A 16045-nucleotide genomic window follows, 5' to 3' on the forward strand; every position below is an offset into this window, starting at 1 on the left:
GCCCCCATTGGCACAGAATTAGGGAATTGTTGAAAATGATCTTTGCTTTCGTAACCTGTTGAGGACGAGGTTTTTATTTTCGCAAATTTCGCAAGTCGGGTGCTATCGCGAAATTAAAGACACGCGAAAATATTGACTCTGATCCCCGATGTGAATGTTACGTAGGTGTGTACATTTCTCTGTTCAGTACAAGACTCCATGATCGCGAATTTAACCACTCGCGAAATCGTCGGGAATTCCCGATTTGCGAAAATTTAGACTCGCGAAATATATGGCGTATACAGTACTTGGGCAAGTGAAATGCATGTTGTGGCAAAATCAGCCAGTCCTCAACGGATTAAATTGGGACCAAGGTCTTAATTCCAGGTTAATACACACATATGTATTGACCACCTTCTTAGTGTGAAAATAATTAAGGCTACATAAGGGATGGTATAGTTTTGGTTGAGATGGGGGTTTAGGTTTTAACTTTTTGCAAGATAATTAGAAACCCCTCATATAAAATATCAAGGAGCACACAATTCTGTGTGGACTTAAATGTTTATTCGATGAAAATTAGTTTTGAAAAGGCTTAGAAATAAAAACAAAAAACAAAGAGGTCATAATGAAAGGTGGAACCCACCTTTTATTGGGATCACTGTGTTGTACTTTGTTTTTGGTTATCTCAGCCATTTCAAAACCAATTTTCATCAAAGTAACTGTCAAGTCCTCTCAGAATTGTACGCTCTTAAATATTTCATGTGTGGTTTCTAATTATCTTGCAAAAAGTCAAAACCTGAATCCCCATCTCAACCAAAACTATACCATCCCTTTAATAGCTCTGAATTTTTCCTCCTGTAACTTTAAATGATGTTTTTGTTCAGGCACACCAGTCAGGATGTAGTACGAAGCGCATCGATGGCAGTGGGAAATATAGCGTATGGTGGCAAGCATTTTGTCAAGGTATATTTTTATATCCCATTTGATTGCACTTGAAATATGATATATGAATTTTATTCAGTGTTTTGGTTTTAATTTTTTCAAATTTTTAAGGATCATTTCAGATGGCACTGTGGGATTTTCCCCTTTAATCAAGTGTTTGTAGATGGGGTTACAGCATTAGCCCTAAAGGTGATTTGTAATTCTTTGTGTCTAGCATTCTTTGCTATATGATGTGACAGATGTCTTTACAAGCAAATTTTCAAATGAATGTGAAGTAAAGATGATTGCATTTCCTTTAATCATTAAATCGTATTATGAACAGTAAATGTTTACAGGGACGTTTCTCTCACATGTGTTTGGTTCAATCACAAAATTACAAACATGGAGTTTTACATAATAATTGTTTATGTTATGTGTGCCAAGCTGTGTGAATAAAATTTTCCCCCAACGGAGATTTTCAGTGTTTTGTGTTGTTGAAGGAAAATTTAAAACATTAAGAAAATGTGTATTCTTTAAATGTGATGCAAGACCAATACACATTCCATTTGTTAGCTGTGAAATTGGCATAAAGAATACGAAACCAACACCCTTTATTCACAAAAATATTTAGAAGCTTGGAAGCATGAAATTGATTGCAATGTCATATTTCAAATGGTTGCAATGAAGCCATTATGTGTTCCATTTCAAGTTGTCTTTTTAATGTGCTTGAAAACCTACAGGAACTTAAAAAGCTGCTAGCAGTACACTGTAACTTGGATACTTGGACATGATTACAAGTAGAATGATGTGTACCATGGAGTTATATATAGATCTCCCCTCTCTTGTTCCATGCCCAGTAAAGGATGATGGGTGCTCTAGAATAGATCTCTAACTTCTACCCCCCCCCCCCCAATAAAAGAAGAACCATTCCTACATGCTTTATTATCCATCATTTAAATAGATAGTTTAGATCAGCCAGCTTTGATGACCTACATGTATGTGACACTTTAAAGATTGCTGTCTCATTTTACAGAATTCAAACCTAACTAGAGAGTCTTATCCTACAACTTTGTAACATAACTTTGTGTGTGTGTGTGTGGGGGGGGGGGGGGGAGTTGTGCTGCCACAGAAGTGCCTTATTTGCATTCTATTACTACTTTCCACTCTCCTTTTCCTTGCCATAGGTTGTTGTAGATTGCTCAGTCATTCCTCGTCTTTACAATCTTTTGAGCAACTCGGATGAAATCATCCGCAAAAGAGCCTGTTGGATAGCATCTGTCATCGCTGCTGGCAACAGAGCAGAAGTCCTGGTAATATTTTCAGCAACTTTATCTTTTACGACAAATGAATGAAATGGGGATTTCACACTTACTTGATGCCCACTGGTCAAATACCTTAAAAGTGATCTTATTGATGTGATTTTAATCTTTATCTCTTTATATGTTCATTCACTTATCTATTAATCTATGTGGTAATGAAAGTCAAATGTAACATTCGGACATGCAAAACCGAAGTTAGTTGTGAAGAAACGTGGGCCTTTGGATCCAATAAGCTAAATTCAAAGCAGTTGCTGAGGACATGAGAAATGTTGCATATTCTATCAATAACAGATATTGCACATGATGTTACATATACATCATGCTGTACTTACAAACATAATAGTTTTTAACTATTTGATGAATTGTGGATGCAGATTGATTGAAATCTCAGGCATGATATTTTACAATTGTCTGCACCGCATGCAGCTTCATGGCATCCAAACTGCCCTTTTTAGTGGCCAAACGACCCTCATAGCATCCGAACTGAATGATATACACAACATGGATAGGCACTCATTTTTATTCAACGTTACAGATAAAAGGTCATTAAGGTAAAGTTCACTTCAAAATGTCACATTTAGCTCTTATTTCAACTTGGAATGTCCAGTGATAAAAAAGATGAGTAGGAGTGATAGAAATATGGACATTTATGAATATGAAATGACAGGGATGAAAGGTCAAAGGTAAAAGATTAAATGTCAATGAATTGGCTGATAATATTACTTTCCCACCATCACTTTAGCTTTATATCCACTGGCAATATGGTGTCATGGCAGGGAGAGAAACATATGCACAGTTACTCACATGAAATGTGGGGGCCAAAGGTCAAGGTCAAATGTCACTGCATTTTGGCTCTGAATAAAAGTGTATTGTGAATGTATAGTTTGTTTAGAAATATTTCCTTTGTGCATTTGGGGATTACAGGTTTATCCCAAGGGTCAAAGGTTAAGATTATGAGCTTCATAGATCTAAATTAAGATGAGGAGCCATATTGTAGAGAATACTGATTGTGTGAGAAGACAAAAACATCCCAGTGTTATCACGCTCTTGTTGACATGTTGAGGTTTATTAGCTCACCTGAGCCAAAGGCTCAAGTGAGCTATTGCGATCGCCCTTCGTCCGGCGTCCGTCGTGCGTCGTGCGTCGTGCATCGTGTGTCGTCCGTCGTGCGTAAACTTTTTACATTTTCATCTTCTTCTTGAAAACCCCAAGAACGATTTCCATCAAACTTGGCAGGAAGCGTCCCTAGGGGGATAGGAACTAAATTTGTTAAAATGGGCACCATGCCCCACCCAGGGGGGGGGCCCAAACCGCCCAAAATTAAGGAATCTGTAAAAATCTTCTTCTCTAGAACCAGAAGTGATAGAGCTAAGTTAATACTATGAGTTAGTACATTGATGACTGTAGTTTCAAGTTTGTTCATGGCAGAATCAGGGGTGCCCCCCTTGGGACCCAGGGGAGGGGGGTGGGGAGTGGTCCTAATGGGGCCTAAATTGTACATTTTCATCTTCTTCTTGAGAACCCCATGACCCATTTTCACCAAACTTGGCAGGTAGCATCCCTAGGGGGTTAGGATCTCAATTTGTTAAAATGGGCACCATGCCCCACCCAGGGGGCCCCCAGGGGGCCCCAAACCCCCCAAAATGAAGAAATCTTAAAAAATCTTCTCTAGAATCAGAAGTTATAGAGCTAAGATAATACTATAAGTGAGTACATTAATGACTGTAGATTCAAGTTTGTACATAGCAGGTCCAGGGGTGCCACTCTTGGGGGTGGGGGGGGGGGGGGGGTTGGGAAGGTCCAAATGGGGGCCTGAATTGTACATTTTCATCTTCTTCCTGAAAACCTCATGATGGATTTTCGTCAAACTTGGCAGGTAGCATCCCTAGGGGGTCAGGATCTCAATTTATCAAAATGGGCACCATGCCCCACCCAGAGGGCCCCAGGGGGCCCCAATCCCCCCAAATTAAGGAATCTTAAAAAATTGGGGGCCTTTTTTTTATTATACATTTTCATCTTCTACTTGAGAATGCCTGGTCAAATTTTAGTAGAGCTGTGAATAATTTAGATTAGTGACTGCGTGAAAGGTGAACTTGCGATACTCAGGTGAGCGCTAGACCCGCAGGTCTCTTGTTTGTAAAAATGATTGAATTCAACTTTTCTCTGACCCACTGTCTTCTTTGTTTCTTCCCAGGCTTTGATTAATAAAAACATCGTCCCAAAGGTGATTGACCTCCTGGACGACACATCACTCCACATTCAGAGAGGAGCAGTCTGGACAATTGTGCAACTTACTGGAGCCGTGGATGCAACCAGAGAACAGACTCGGTAAGACTTGTAGAGAGACAAGAAGCTGAGCAGTTCAAAACATAAACACACACAGTAGGGTGTACTGTGATCAAGTTGAAAGCAGGAGTTAAGTTTAAAAATTAGGGTTAAGCTTTTGCTGTTGGTCTGAGACAAAAGACAAGACAATTCCCTCTATCACATATACCTATTAAAACTCAAATAGTGGACAGTGCTGAATAATTTTTGTAACAATAATTATGTCAACACTGTGCACAGCATTGCAAGGTGCATGGTCTATTTTATTATACACAGAAAGCATGAAGCACTATCTCTATGTCCAAACTACCATAGTTTTGTAGATTTTCTCAGGCAATTGTTACAAGTTTAGAAAAGAAATATGAATTTGTGAGCTCTGAAAATGCATTTCTATTGTGAAGTGGCAATGTTTTAGTCATGATAAAAAGGGAAAACTTAGATGCAGTTACCGTATATTGTGAAACCAGCAATTTTTGTGTGCATTTCAATTTCGCCAATTTTACGAGAGCCAAGATTAGTGAAATTAATACTTAGATGCAGTTACCGTATATTGTGAAACCAGCAATTTTTGTGTGCATTTCAATTTCGCCAATTTTACGAGAGCCAAGATTAGTGAAATTAAAATGCATGTGAATTTTTTTGTGTGCACTATATGCGTACGGAATGCCAGTGATAATTCATGAAAATTTCATGCTGTGAAAAAGTCATCAGCTCCAATTATGAAATAAGATGAATGAGATATAATAAAGAGGGGAGTATTCTTAAGTTCAGTGATGAAAAAAAAAATGGATTCAAACTTATGTCATGCAACAACCTACATCAGTTTATTCAGTGATGAAGGTTATTTCAAGGCCTGACTTTAAACAAAGGGCAAATCAAGGGATGGTTGTATGTGTTCCAGCTTTGGCATCAAGTTTCTCATACCAACATTATCTGGCATGGAAAGAAAATACTGTATACTATTGACTCTGATCCTTGAATGTGAATGTTACGTACTCGTGTACATTTATCCGTTCAGTACAGAACTCCACGATCACGAATTTAACCACTCGCGAAATCGTTGTGAATTCCTGATTCGCAAAAATTTAGACTCGCGAAAATATATGGCGTATACAGTATATGAAACAAAAACTAAGCAAATACCCCATATAAGGAGACACAAGATCAATAACTTTCTCTGCAAGTCGAAATCACATTTGTAAAGGTTCAAAGTATCAGAAGGCTCTGAAGTAGCTAACCCGCTACTTTGGCACAGGTACCAGACAAAATGTATGTGATTATACCTGACAAAACAGAGGAGTGAAGCATCTATTTCACAACCTGGCCTGTAACATTTTAGCTCACACTCATCATCACCTAGATGGTTCTGTGTGTGGGAGCTGGGGACTTTCATGAGCAGTAAGGGGTGACCTTTGCATCCTTGACTTGGTCATTCCCACTGATTTTTTTTTTGACTCAGGTTTGTAGCAGATCAAGGCTGGGTCGAGCCATTATGCTGCTCCGTCCTCGGCTCGGAAGATGTCGAGCTCTTGCAGATGGCCCTGCGAGCTCTCTGTGATCTCCTCGACAGGCTTGGCAAAAAGAAGGGGCAGGGCAAGCCTGACCGGTATTCAGCAGCAATCAAGGCCTGTGGAGGTAAGTACCATGGGTGTGCCGTGACAAACATGCAGGTAAAACATTACAGTGGAGCCTCGTTATAACGAGGTTGGATCTATAGCAAGATTCCTGATAGAATGAGGTAATGTTAAAGGTTACATTCCCTTTATATTCTTTTCTGCCTATCTCTGGTATGAAGAGATACACAATATAGTGAGAAAATTTAATTGATCTCAAGAACCTTATTTTAATGAGGTCAGGTCAACCCTTTACACCCCCCGGCGTGTAGGGCAGAGACGAAGGCTCTCCACCTGTCTCTGTTGCTGACCATCCTCTGGAGAGAAGCCCAGGACTGTCTGTGATCGGATATTTCACCCTCTACTGTTCTTCTCCGTGTCTGCTTGGGTCTGCCACGTCTTCTTTTCCCTTCAGGTGTCCAACGAAGGGGCACTCTAGGAATGGAGTTTGCATCCATTCGTAAGACATGTCCAATCCATCTCCATCTCTTTCTGGTGATTAGAGTCTCGAGGTCCTCGGTGCAGCACTGCAAGAAGAGGTTGCAGTTGGATATCTTGTTTGGCCTATAGACCGATTCTGTGACGCGCAATGTGTATTTTTGGCATGGGCAGCGCCATTACTGCGGTGTATCATCCGACCCCCCCTTCTCTCTCCCCACCCCTCTCACGCGCGCGGAGTGAAAAACTGATGCATGGTTGTTTTAGCCAATGGGCGTCTCGTACTGAGTGTGCGAATGCTTGCTTAGTGCGCGAACCTTTGTTACAAGTGCGCAATAAACATGTTGCCCGTGGGGTGGGGGAAAGGAGGGGGGGTCTGCTAATACACCTCAAAATGAGCTCATGGCTGCGCCCAGTGCCACAAATTGTCTGCTGCCCTCAACGAACCCGAATCGGTCTATAGATGTGCAGGATTTTACACAAACATGTGGTGTGGAATGCCATATAGTTTATTTAACAAGGTTCCCTGGAATTTGAAGCGCTGGTGTCTGAACATATTTTGTTTGAGTTTAGAAGAGCACCTCTTACCCTGACATCAATCAATGTGCTCAATGGGTAACAAAGAATATTCACACTTGATGCAGAAGTCTCATACCTTAGAATGCAGAATCCCCCCCAGTCTTTTCAAATACCACACACGTACTTGCTATGTGACAAATGTTATCCACCAAGTATGTATGTGTCTTGCTTGTCTTATTTTGTTTTTGAAAGAATACCGACTTCATTCGCCTTCTTATGAGCCTTCATCATTTTACAAGTTCAACAAACTTTTCGTAGGCCTTAAAGGGTGTGTACAGTTCTGGTTGAGGTGAGGATTTAGCATTTAACGTTTTGCGAGATATTCAGAAACCACACTATGAGATGTCAAAGAGCATGCAATTCTAAGGGGTATCAAAAGTTTATTTGATGAAAATTGGTTTTGGAATGGCTGAGATATCCAAAAACAAGGTGAAACAAAGAGATCCTAATAAAAGGCGTGGCCTGTCGCCTTTTATTATTATCACTTTTTTGGATATCTCAGCCATTTGAAAACCAATTTTCATCAAATAAATGCTGAATTCTTCTTAAAATTACATGCTCTTTCATATTTCATAAGAGGTTTCTCATTGTCTCACTTAGGAATGTTCAAAACATGAATCCCCACCTCAACCAGTACTGTACAGTCCCTTTAACATCACAGTGCATTTATTATGTGTGAATATGAGTTTTCATTATAAACTTCTCTTCTTATTATTAGCTATTCTTTCTCAATTATTTTCTATTTTACAGGACTTGACAAGATTAAATCTCTGCAGAGTCACACCGACAATTTAATCGGGAGGAGAGCACGCGACATCATGGCAAACTATTTTGAGACTGAAGAGGATGCGTGAACAACAGTTGATGCAGAAGATTTGGCTTAGATGTGTATGTCATATATTTCATAGATTTAATGAAAACTTACCTGTTTGTAGTTTGATCTCAATGATATGAGTAATATTCCAGACAGGATTAGATTGACAGAAAGACCCACTGATGCATGCGCAGATTCCCCAATATTCATAGAAAAGCCGGCCATGGATAGCGAAGTATGGATCAATGAGAATTTGCTACAACTAGTTTGAATACACAGGGAAGGAAGGGACACATCAAACTACAAATAGATAATTTTTGGTTTAATCTAGCAATTATACTTATTAATTCCTTCAGGTATTATGCTGACAGAGATTTTAAAGTTGCTTGTAATGAGCGATCTTATAATACATGAGCCCTATCTTTGCAGTTTTTTTCAAGGCAGGTTAGTTTACCTGACTTTAATGACTAGATAGTACCTGCTTGTTTGTTTGTTTTATTTCTGTCATAAACATACATACAGACATAAAGGACATCATAAGGTACAATAACAAGGAAAATGATACATGCATAAAATGAAATGTACATACATAGCAAATGAATAGTATGACACATCATCGATAGGCCTATATGAAAAAGAATAGAATGTAGGGGTAGACAAAGATAATGGTTGGATAGCCCATAATCAGCTGCACTTTTCTGGTGCCGCTGGTCTTCCATGGGGACCAGTTATAAAGAGGTAAGAAAGAAAAAAGAGGAGAAGGTTACATATGAAAATACAAAATTATGATAGTCTCTTTGGAATTTTAGGGTCAAATTCAAGGGTCAAAGGCCAGGTTAAAATGCTAAAATTTTACTATTTAAAACTGAAATTACACTTTTTCTCCACACCTTTAAAGATTACTCAGTGCATAAGATTATAAAAGGGTTAAATGTCAAGTAAAAATCCTCAAATTCCCAAATACCTGCACTCTTAGACAATCTAGTCATTCATCCAAGTAAACCTAGTTCAAGGAAAGTGAACATTCAACACATATGTGACAAACTGTCATTTTTATATTTTGCCAGTTGTATGAAACTGTCATCACACATTGTCAAGACATTGTACATATACTATAGACCTATTAGGAGAACCATGCATCATGGCGGAGATATATTTCTAGTTGTTTCTAGTGCACTACGCACTTCTGGGGTAAAGAAAGTGGGGGGGGGGGACCCAAAGTGGTGACATCCTATGTATTTCTTTGTATGGTGCAAAAAAAAAAAAGTGGGGGAGGGGGCCCATTTAAAATCATTCAGTGACGTGCAGTAACGAGTTTGGCTCCCCTGTAGAAAAATGTATGTTTGTAAAAGTTTGTTCAAGGTTTTAGAGGGCTGAGGTTCCGGTACCAAAATTGGTAGGGATTGGGGAAATAAAATATATTTCTGTGTAGGTAATTAGGTGTTAAATTATTCAAAATCTTGAAAATCATCACTCCGATATGAAATATTTGATGGGATTTTGATGTTTCCCACTGTAATATGCCATACATTGACATAACAGAAAAGTGTTATTTAGGATTAATCTTCAGAATGATTCTTCCTGCTCTGTTTCGCAGTTTTTGCAGTTGATTTATATGCTTTTCACATGAGGACTCCCAAATTACATCTGCATAATCTAAATGAGGAAGAATAGCATTGCGGTATATAAATTTCGAAGAATTCCTGTATATGAAATGTGTCAAACGACGAAGGAAGGAAATCATACAGCCTACTTTTTCACACAGATGATTTACATGCACGTCCCATCTGAGTTCGTCATCGATGTACAGTCCGAGGTATTTCAAATGTTCCACCTGATTGATTTCAGGACCTTTTATGCTTTAATCCAATCTGTTGTATCTTTTCAACATACGATGTGTATTACCAATAAAGTTACTCACAGTTTTGTCATAATTAACTCTCAGTCTGTTCTGACACATCTAACCATCTAAGATAAATAATTCCGTATTCAAAGTTGTTTGTAGATAGTAACTGTTCAATTCAATTCAATTCAATTCAATTTAATTCAATCTGGTATATTCACAATACTGCCATGGCAGCCAAGTGGCTGAATTGTGGAGGGACATACAGCTGTGTATACAATAAGATATACATGTAAAATATCATTATTGCATTAAAACCATACATAATAATCATATTCATACATACATATATTCATAATTATTTGATAAAACTGAAAGAATAGTAAGTTTACTTCAAGGTACAAAGAATACATGCTGAGACGGCAACAATCAACATGAATGAAAATATCAATTACTAATTTATCATTAACCATATCAAAGGTGTAAGAATAATAGCATCTCTTGTGAGTATCGGGCGCATGGTTTGGTATGACATTGCGTACAAGTATAACCTGGACCAAGTGGCATATAGGGCCCCTCGTTAATATACTGTATACAGTGTGCTTTTGATTATGACATAAACCAATTAAAAAAAAAGTTGAGACAAGCATCGTCCCCTGAGGCACGCCTCCATGTGGTGAAGCTACTGTAGATGCCATTACTGTTTGGGTTCAGCTCTGGATGTTCCTGCTCCAAATCACAGCCTCAGTGAAACTCATCCTTGTTTCCAGTGGTTTGTTGTAAAAAATGAAAGTCTTTTACCAAGACTAGCCTGCTTGATCCAGGATTTGACTGATGAGTGAGTCTGCACTCTGCTCTTTGCAGACCTTGTCAATCGATGCCTCCAGTGTGCGTGGTCGTTTGGGAGAAAACTTGAAAAACAAGCCCACTGACTTCATCAGACAAACCATAATATTGTATACCTTGGCTACCTTTGAAGCTTTGGGCAAGGCCAAGTTCAGCTTGTGTGATGCATAATGAAAGTATGTTGCCTTTTACTGTAGTTAACTGTTTTTACTCTCACCTAATCAGCAGCAGCCTTCTCTTTGCCAGCCATGTTTCCTGACCCATCGTATGTTTGACACCGACATTCATCAAGATCCAGGTCTAAGTGTGTAAGAGACTATAATGTGGTCTTCTATCTCTTCCCCTGTGAGGCTTTCACACTTTACATACTCAATCAGGCGCTCAACAGGCTTTCATCTTTCAGATGCCGCACAATGACACCAAGCTGTTCCCAGTTACTAGAATCTATAACCTCATCTGCAATGACAGCGAAAAATGGACCCAAAGGCTGTGCCTTTACTTCTTCCACTATTTTTTCTTGAATATACTCCTGTATGCAGTCGATCAAGGGATCATTTTGTGTAGTCTTTGGTGTATACGAAGCTGTTTTCATGCAGCTTTCAAGATATTCCATCAGTTCCTCGTTTGTCCTGCTCACCAGCTTGACCAATGCCCCGAAGTTTCCCATGTTCTTGGTTTCATCTGCCTCGGGTGGGTTCTCGTCGTCTCGATGCCCTTTTAAAGCAATGCCTTGCCTCCCGCAATGTTCAATACATTGAATAATGGATTTGAGGAAGCAAGGGTTCTTGGCAGCAATCTCTGAGGCACCTGCAGGAAGAATGTGGTCCATGCGGGATTGAGGTCCCTCTCGGCTAGCTGTTCATGAATGCTTTCAACTTGGCATATGAGTCCTGGAGTGTTTCCGAAGGTTGGCTCTTGCATTTTTCCAGTTTTGGTAATGCACCGTGATCAGTGACTCCACACAGTGACCTTGATGCGCTGGCATTGGGAAGAGGACACAAGGCAAACAATACAAACCATCCATGGCTTCAAAAATTAATATAAAATAAACTTGTATGCATCAAACCACTCGTGTTGACAATGGCAAGTCCTTGTTATGCTTGGCTTTAAAAAAAAAAAAATCTTTGTATTGTTTCCTAGGAAATTTAAAGTTGGTAGCAGGTACCCGGTTCTCAACGAAGTGTGCCATTTTGTCTTCACTGATACCCCCTTTCTCCTTTATTATTTCCACAGCTTGGCTGATGTTGTGCATTGTCTTGTTGGAGTTGTTGGGCTGATCTGAGTCAAGAAAGAAAACCCAGATTACGTCCCAAGTCTCTCGAAAATTGAAAAGAAATATAAACTTATGTCGGGTAAAAAATCAGTTAACTAACTTTTATGTGGTTCATTGGTCTTTGATATGCAGTCATGGACAAGTCGATTGTTCACTATTCAATTTTGCAAAACATATCAAACTTGTTTTTGTCCAAGTTTGAGCTGAATAATGAGCTTTCAAACAATCCCATATCTCATATCCGATAATGATGTGACTGGACGTCCTCAATGAGGCAAACACTGGCTTCAGTATTTTAGCAGACAAATGGGGGGGGGGGGGGCTGCAAGCTGAGCCCATCTGGCATTGCTTTGAATTGCCAAAATGACCATTGCGTCATCATCTACTTAAAATTCTTCAGCTGTTGGGAGTGCGCACCTCACTGGGGCTCTTGTTGAGTTGCCTGGCTGGACAAGCTCAATGTCTGTGTGTGAGGTGGCTGCCTGCCCCTCGTGGTGTAAAGCTGGCCTAAAAAAGAAGAAGAAGACTTTAAAAAAAAGAACCCGCAATAGATCCAGCAACTGGTATGCCACTGTATGCATTATGCTGAAAACCCTGATGTGGTCAGTTTGAGTGAATGCAGATACGCTGCGAGTGGTCTTGCCCTCCCTTGTGATTTCTTAACTCCTGCTGCTGCTAGCTGCTGATCTTTAAAGTCCTTGAATTGCTTCCCAAGATCGTCTCCGAACAGTAGGCACAATGCCAGAAGGGAAGGCTTACACAAATGTGCAAATCTAGAGTTTATGTCTGGTTTGATCAACTCCTCACAGAGACAGTTGAGCTCGAAATTCGCATTGCAAATCAGAGCGAGGGCATCTTGCTGTGTATCAGACATGTGACCAGCTGATAGTGATCTTGTTTAGGCATTTAGTCCCTTTGTGAGTGATTTCTGAACTTGCTGTAGTTTTATATCCCGACTCTTGGTCGCTTTAGGCACATCTATAAACTGGCAATTGTTTGGAGAGGGGTGTTTTCGTACCACATCATCAAGGATTCTAAGTTCAAGATGGTGTGTCATGAGGTAAGCAGCCGACTTCACAACTTTATCATTGATTGGGTCCTATATCGTCGCTGGGGCGACAAGACCTCATATCTACAAAATGTCAAATGTTCAGGAGAGCAAAAAAACATGGCGGCCAAAGCACTGTGGTGAATGGGATAACATTTCCTTTGACATGCTGTGGTGGCTTCATTTTTGGTGTAAGACATCTAGGATTTGGACAGAACATCACTTAACTGATTATCTGACCATTAACCCAAAAAAGTTATTTTCACCAAAACTGCAGATACAAGGTCTTGTCACCCCAGCGACGATATGTCAGTAGACATAGCGAATTTTGCAGCTATGGTTGGGATCTCAAATTTTTCAGCTTTGGACTGAGAGAGCTGCTCTGTTTGGTCAAAACAGACGCAGTTTCTTCTTTTGCATGATTCATGTACATACTGAGTTGCCCTGTAGGGGAGTGGTCAGGCAAACTCATGTCTGCCTGTAGTGTAGGTGGTGTATGCACACCGTGTACTCGTATCCTGTTTACAACCTCCTGTAGGGGTCATTATGTTGGGCAGCATTTGTGATGATTAGGAAGTCACTTGTAGGAGATCGTCAATTACTTTAGAAAGCAAGCTTTCAATTTTATCAAGCCTTTAAGCCCCTGTCACACTAGAGCGGATTGAGCCAACGAATGCCCAACGAATTCAATAATTTAGAGATATGCTCACATCCGTTGCTCATCGTTCGTGACCCATTTGACATTGGCTAGCTGTATCCACTAGCTGTTCGTAGAGATTCGCAGAGATCTGCCGGAGCCAAATTTTGATTTTGGACATGTCCAAAATCTTGAGCGGATGACAAAGTGAATGACAATCCGCTTTGTGTTCGTTTAGCATCCGCTGTTTGAACGTTTTGCTCGCTCTGCTTCCCTTTCTTATTCGTCCAGCAAATCTGGACAGCGCAGGTAGTGTTTGACTGATGGAGACTATATGAGTGACGTTTCCTACAAAAATAGATGGATAAATGAATAAATAAAATATATATAATGCAACATGCAATTGATCATGCTGAAAGAAGGTAGAAATATTTCGTGCACCCACCACTGTATCCTAGTTCATCAGATTTTTCTTGCCACAGGCGATCCTTCTTTGTCTTCATCCGGTAATCAGACTGCTTGGAGTCCCAAAGGCAAGTGTGCAAGATTGCAGTATTAGGGGAATCTTGAGTACTGAGGATAGTGACATCAGGAGTACTTGGTAATTTCTGTGCCTGCTTGGCAGGTTGCTTTCTTCTCTTTGGGGCCATTTTCACAGCCAGAACATCGCTTGAGACTGTCGCTGCTCAAAAGGATTTGGTGAAGTGTGCGTCAGCCGAGATCTGTCACGTGATTGCTGCAGTATCGGTGGTCATTAGTTTTGTCCACTCGGCATCCGTTGGATGGCCTGTACGCATTCTTCTTCATTCATTACTTTATCCGCTCATAACACGGTTAGCATATGCTCATCATTCGTTAGGCGAACGTTCAAAAACCACATTTTGCTCAAGAATTCGAGCGGATTTGAGCATATCTGGACGTTGCCAAGTTTTGCCCGTAAAAATGGTATGTGCTAGGCATTTGCTGATTTATACGCTATAGTGTGACAGGGCCTTAAGGCAAATTCAGTCATATGTGCTGAAATTTTTGGTTGTGAAGATCCTGATGAGGGTTTAGCATTTCCATTCTTCACCTTTGTAGTGACCAACTATGCAATTTTCTTCTTCTTAGTGTTAGCCACTGCAGCCTTGCCACTTATGTGTATATCTATTGGGATCCCAACTGTGCCTGTGCCGAAGGCTGGCAGGCCAGCTGTAGCTGGCATTGCTGGAGCTATGGGAGAGGCAGCCGTGCTTGCCTTCATACCAAACGCTAAAATTTAATGCAAATAAGTGAGAGAAAAAGACTGAAAGACTTAATGTTTGAAAAATCAGTAGAGTGCTGCACCAATATTTTCAGGGGAAACATGGAGCATCCAAAGCTGTGCTTCGGAGTAAATGCACCATCAGCAAATTTGGGAATCTGTGAATGCGTCAGGGGGTCTCTCTGTCAATGTAATCTCTGAAGAAATTACAGAGTATAATTTGTGAGTATGATATTTGCTAAATTGGCACTTGTAAGACAATTTTAGAGAGTGGTTAAATTCAAAATCAAGAATTTCAGTGGCAGACTGAGAAAGAAGTATCATCTATTTTTGGGAGAAAAATTTTGTGATTTCATACCTTGGAGATGATATACAGTGTATTTGTGTTTTTGGATGTAATATTGTTTTCGAGTTGTTAATCTAGTGAACATCTGCCAAAAAAGCACTGCAACATGGCCTGACATGTGCTGCTGTGACAATTGCTCCAATCCAAGGACTTCTGGTTAGGATTTTGGTTTGGTTTTAGGTTTAGTTTGATGTGAGGATTAGGATTATGGTTAGTGTTATGTTTGTGGGTAGAATTTATGTTTGGCTTAGCTTGCCAATATTTCATGGGAGCATTTGTCACAGGAGCAAATGTCATGGAACCTTGTGATAAATACTGCATGTACAGTACTTGCACAACATCTCAAGTGTGCAGCCAGGAATGTTTGAATCTCTATGAAATAATTGCCAATGATTGTGATTACCATTAGAGCAACTCTCTTTTTATAGACTAACGTCATTCTGTGCAGCTGATTATAATATTATCATCTGGGCCCTGCTTCATAAAACTTGTTATCAGTGACAATTTGTCATAGTTGTTACAAGCTACTGAAATCCTTGCATCTGATTGGTTGAGAGCAAATTTGTTATAGAAATGTGGCAGTTGACACTGATAACAAGTTTTATGAAACGGGGCCATGATTTTCTGATATTACATGGTGTTTGTAGGCTTTCTTCAAACTTTTCCAAATATTTCATTTATATATTACAATATTGTATGTTCATTAATGTTAGCATCGCATGCATTGATACATGTACTTTGATGTACATCAGTATTTGCCATTAATGCAAGTTTTCATCTTAATTCCTTGGGTTTTATGCCTTTTTAATGGTCTCCGTATG

General features: G+C 39.8%; 2 protein-coding genes and 1 pseudogene across 2 annotated transcripts; 1 reads left to right on the forward strand and 2 right to left on the reverse strand.

The window, feature by feature from the left end:
• The first annotated feature begins 897 nt into the window (after window positions 1-897).
• LOC140241910 (uncharacterized) lies at window positions 898-8054 on the forward strand. Its single transcript, XM_072321657.1, has 5 exons — window positions 898-942; window positions 2085-2210; window positions 4414-4547; window positions 6004-6179; window positions 7925-8054. Exons 1-5 carry the CDS (start codon window positions 898-900, stop codon window positions 8026-8028), a joined length of 585 nt encoding a protein of 194 aa, XP_072177758.1. The 3' UTR covers window positions 8029-8054.
• Window positions 8055-11050: 2996 nt separating this feature from the next.
• On the reverse strand, window positions 11051-11506 carry LOC140241911 (52 kDa repressor of the inhibitor of the protein kinase-like). The gene has a single exon (XM_072321658.1). The coding sequence runs from the start codon at window positions 11504-11506 to the stop codon at window positions 11051-11053; it is 456 nt and encodes a 151-aa protein (XP_072177759.1).
• A 22-nt stretch (window positions 11507-11528) lies between these two features.
• On the reverse strand, window positions 11529-15367 carry LOC140241912 (uncharacterized; annotated as a pseudogene).
• Between the last annotated feature and the right edge of the window lie 678 nt (window positions 15368-16045).

Source organism: Diadema setosum, chromosome 18, assembly GCF_964275005.1.
Source record: "Diadema setosum chromosome 18, eeDiaSeto1, whole genome shotgun sequence".
Lineage (NCBI taxonomy): Eukaryota > Metazoa > Echinodermata > Echinoidea > Diadematoida > Diadematidae > Diadema > Diadema setosum.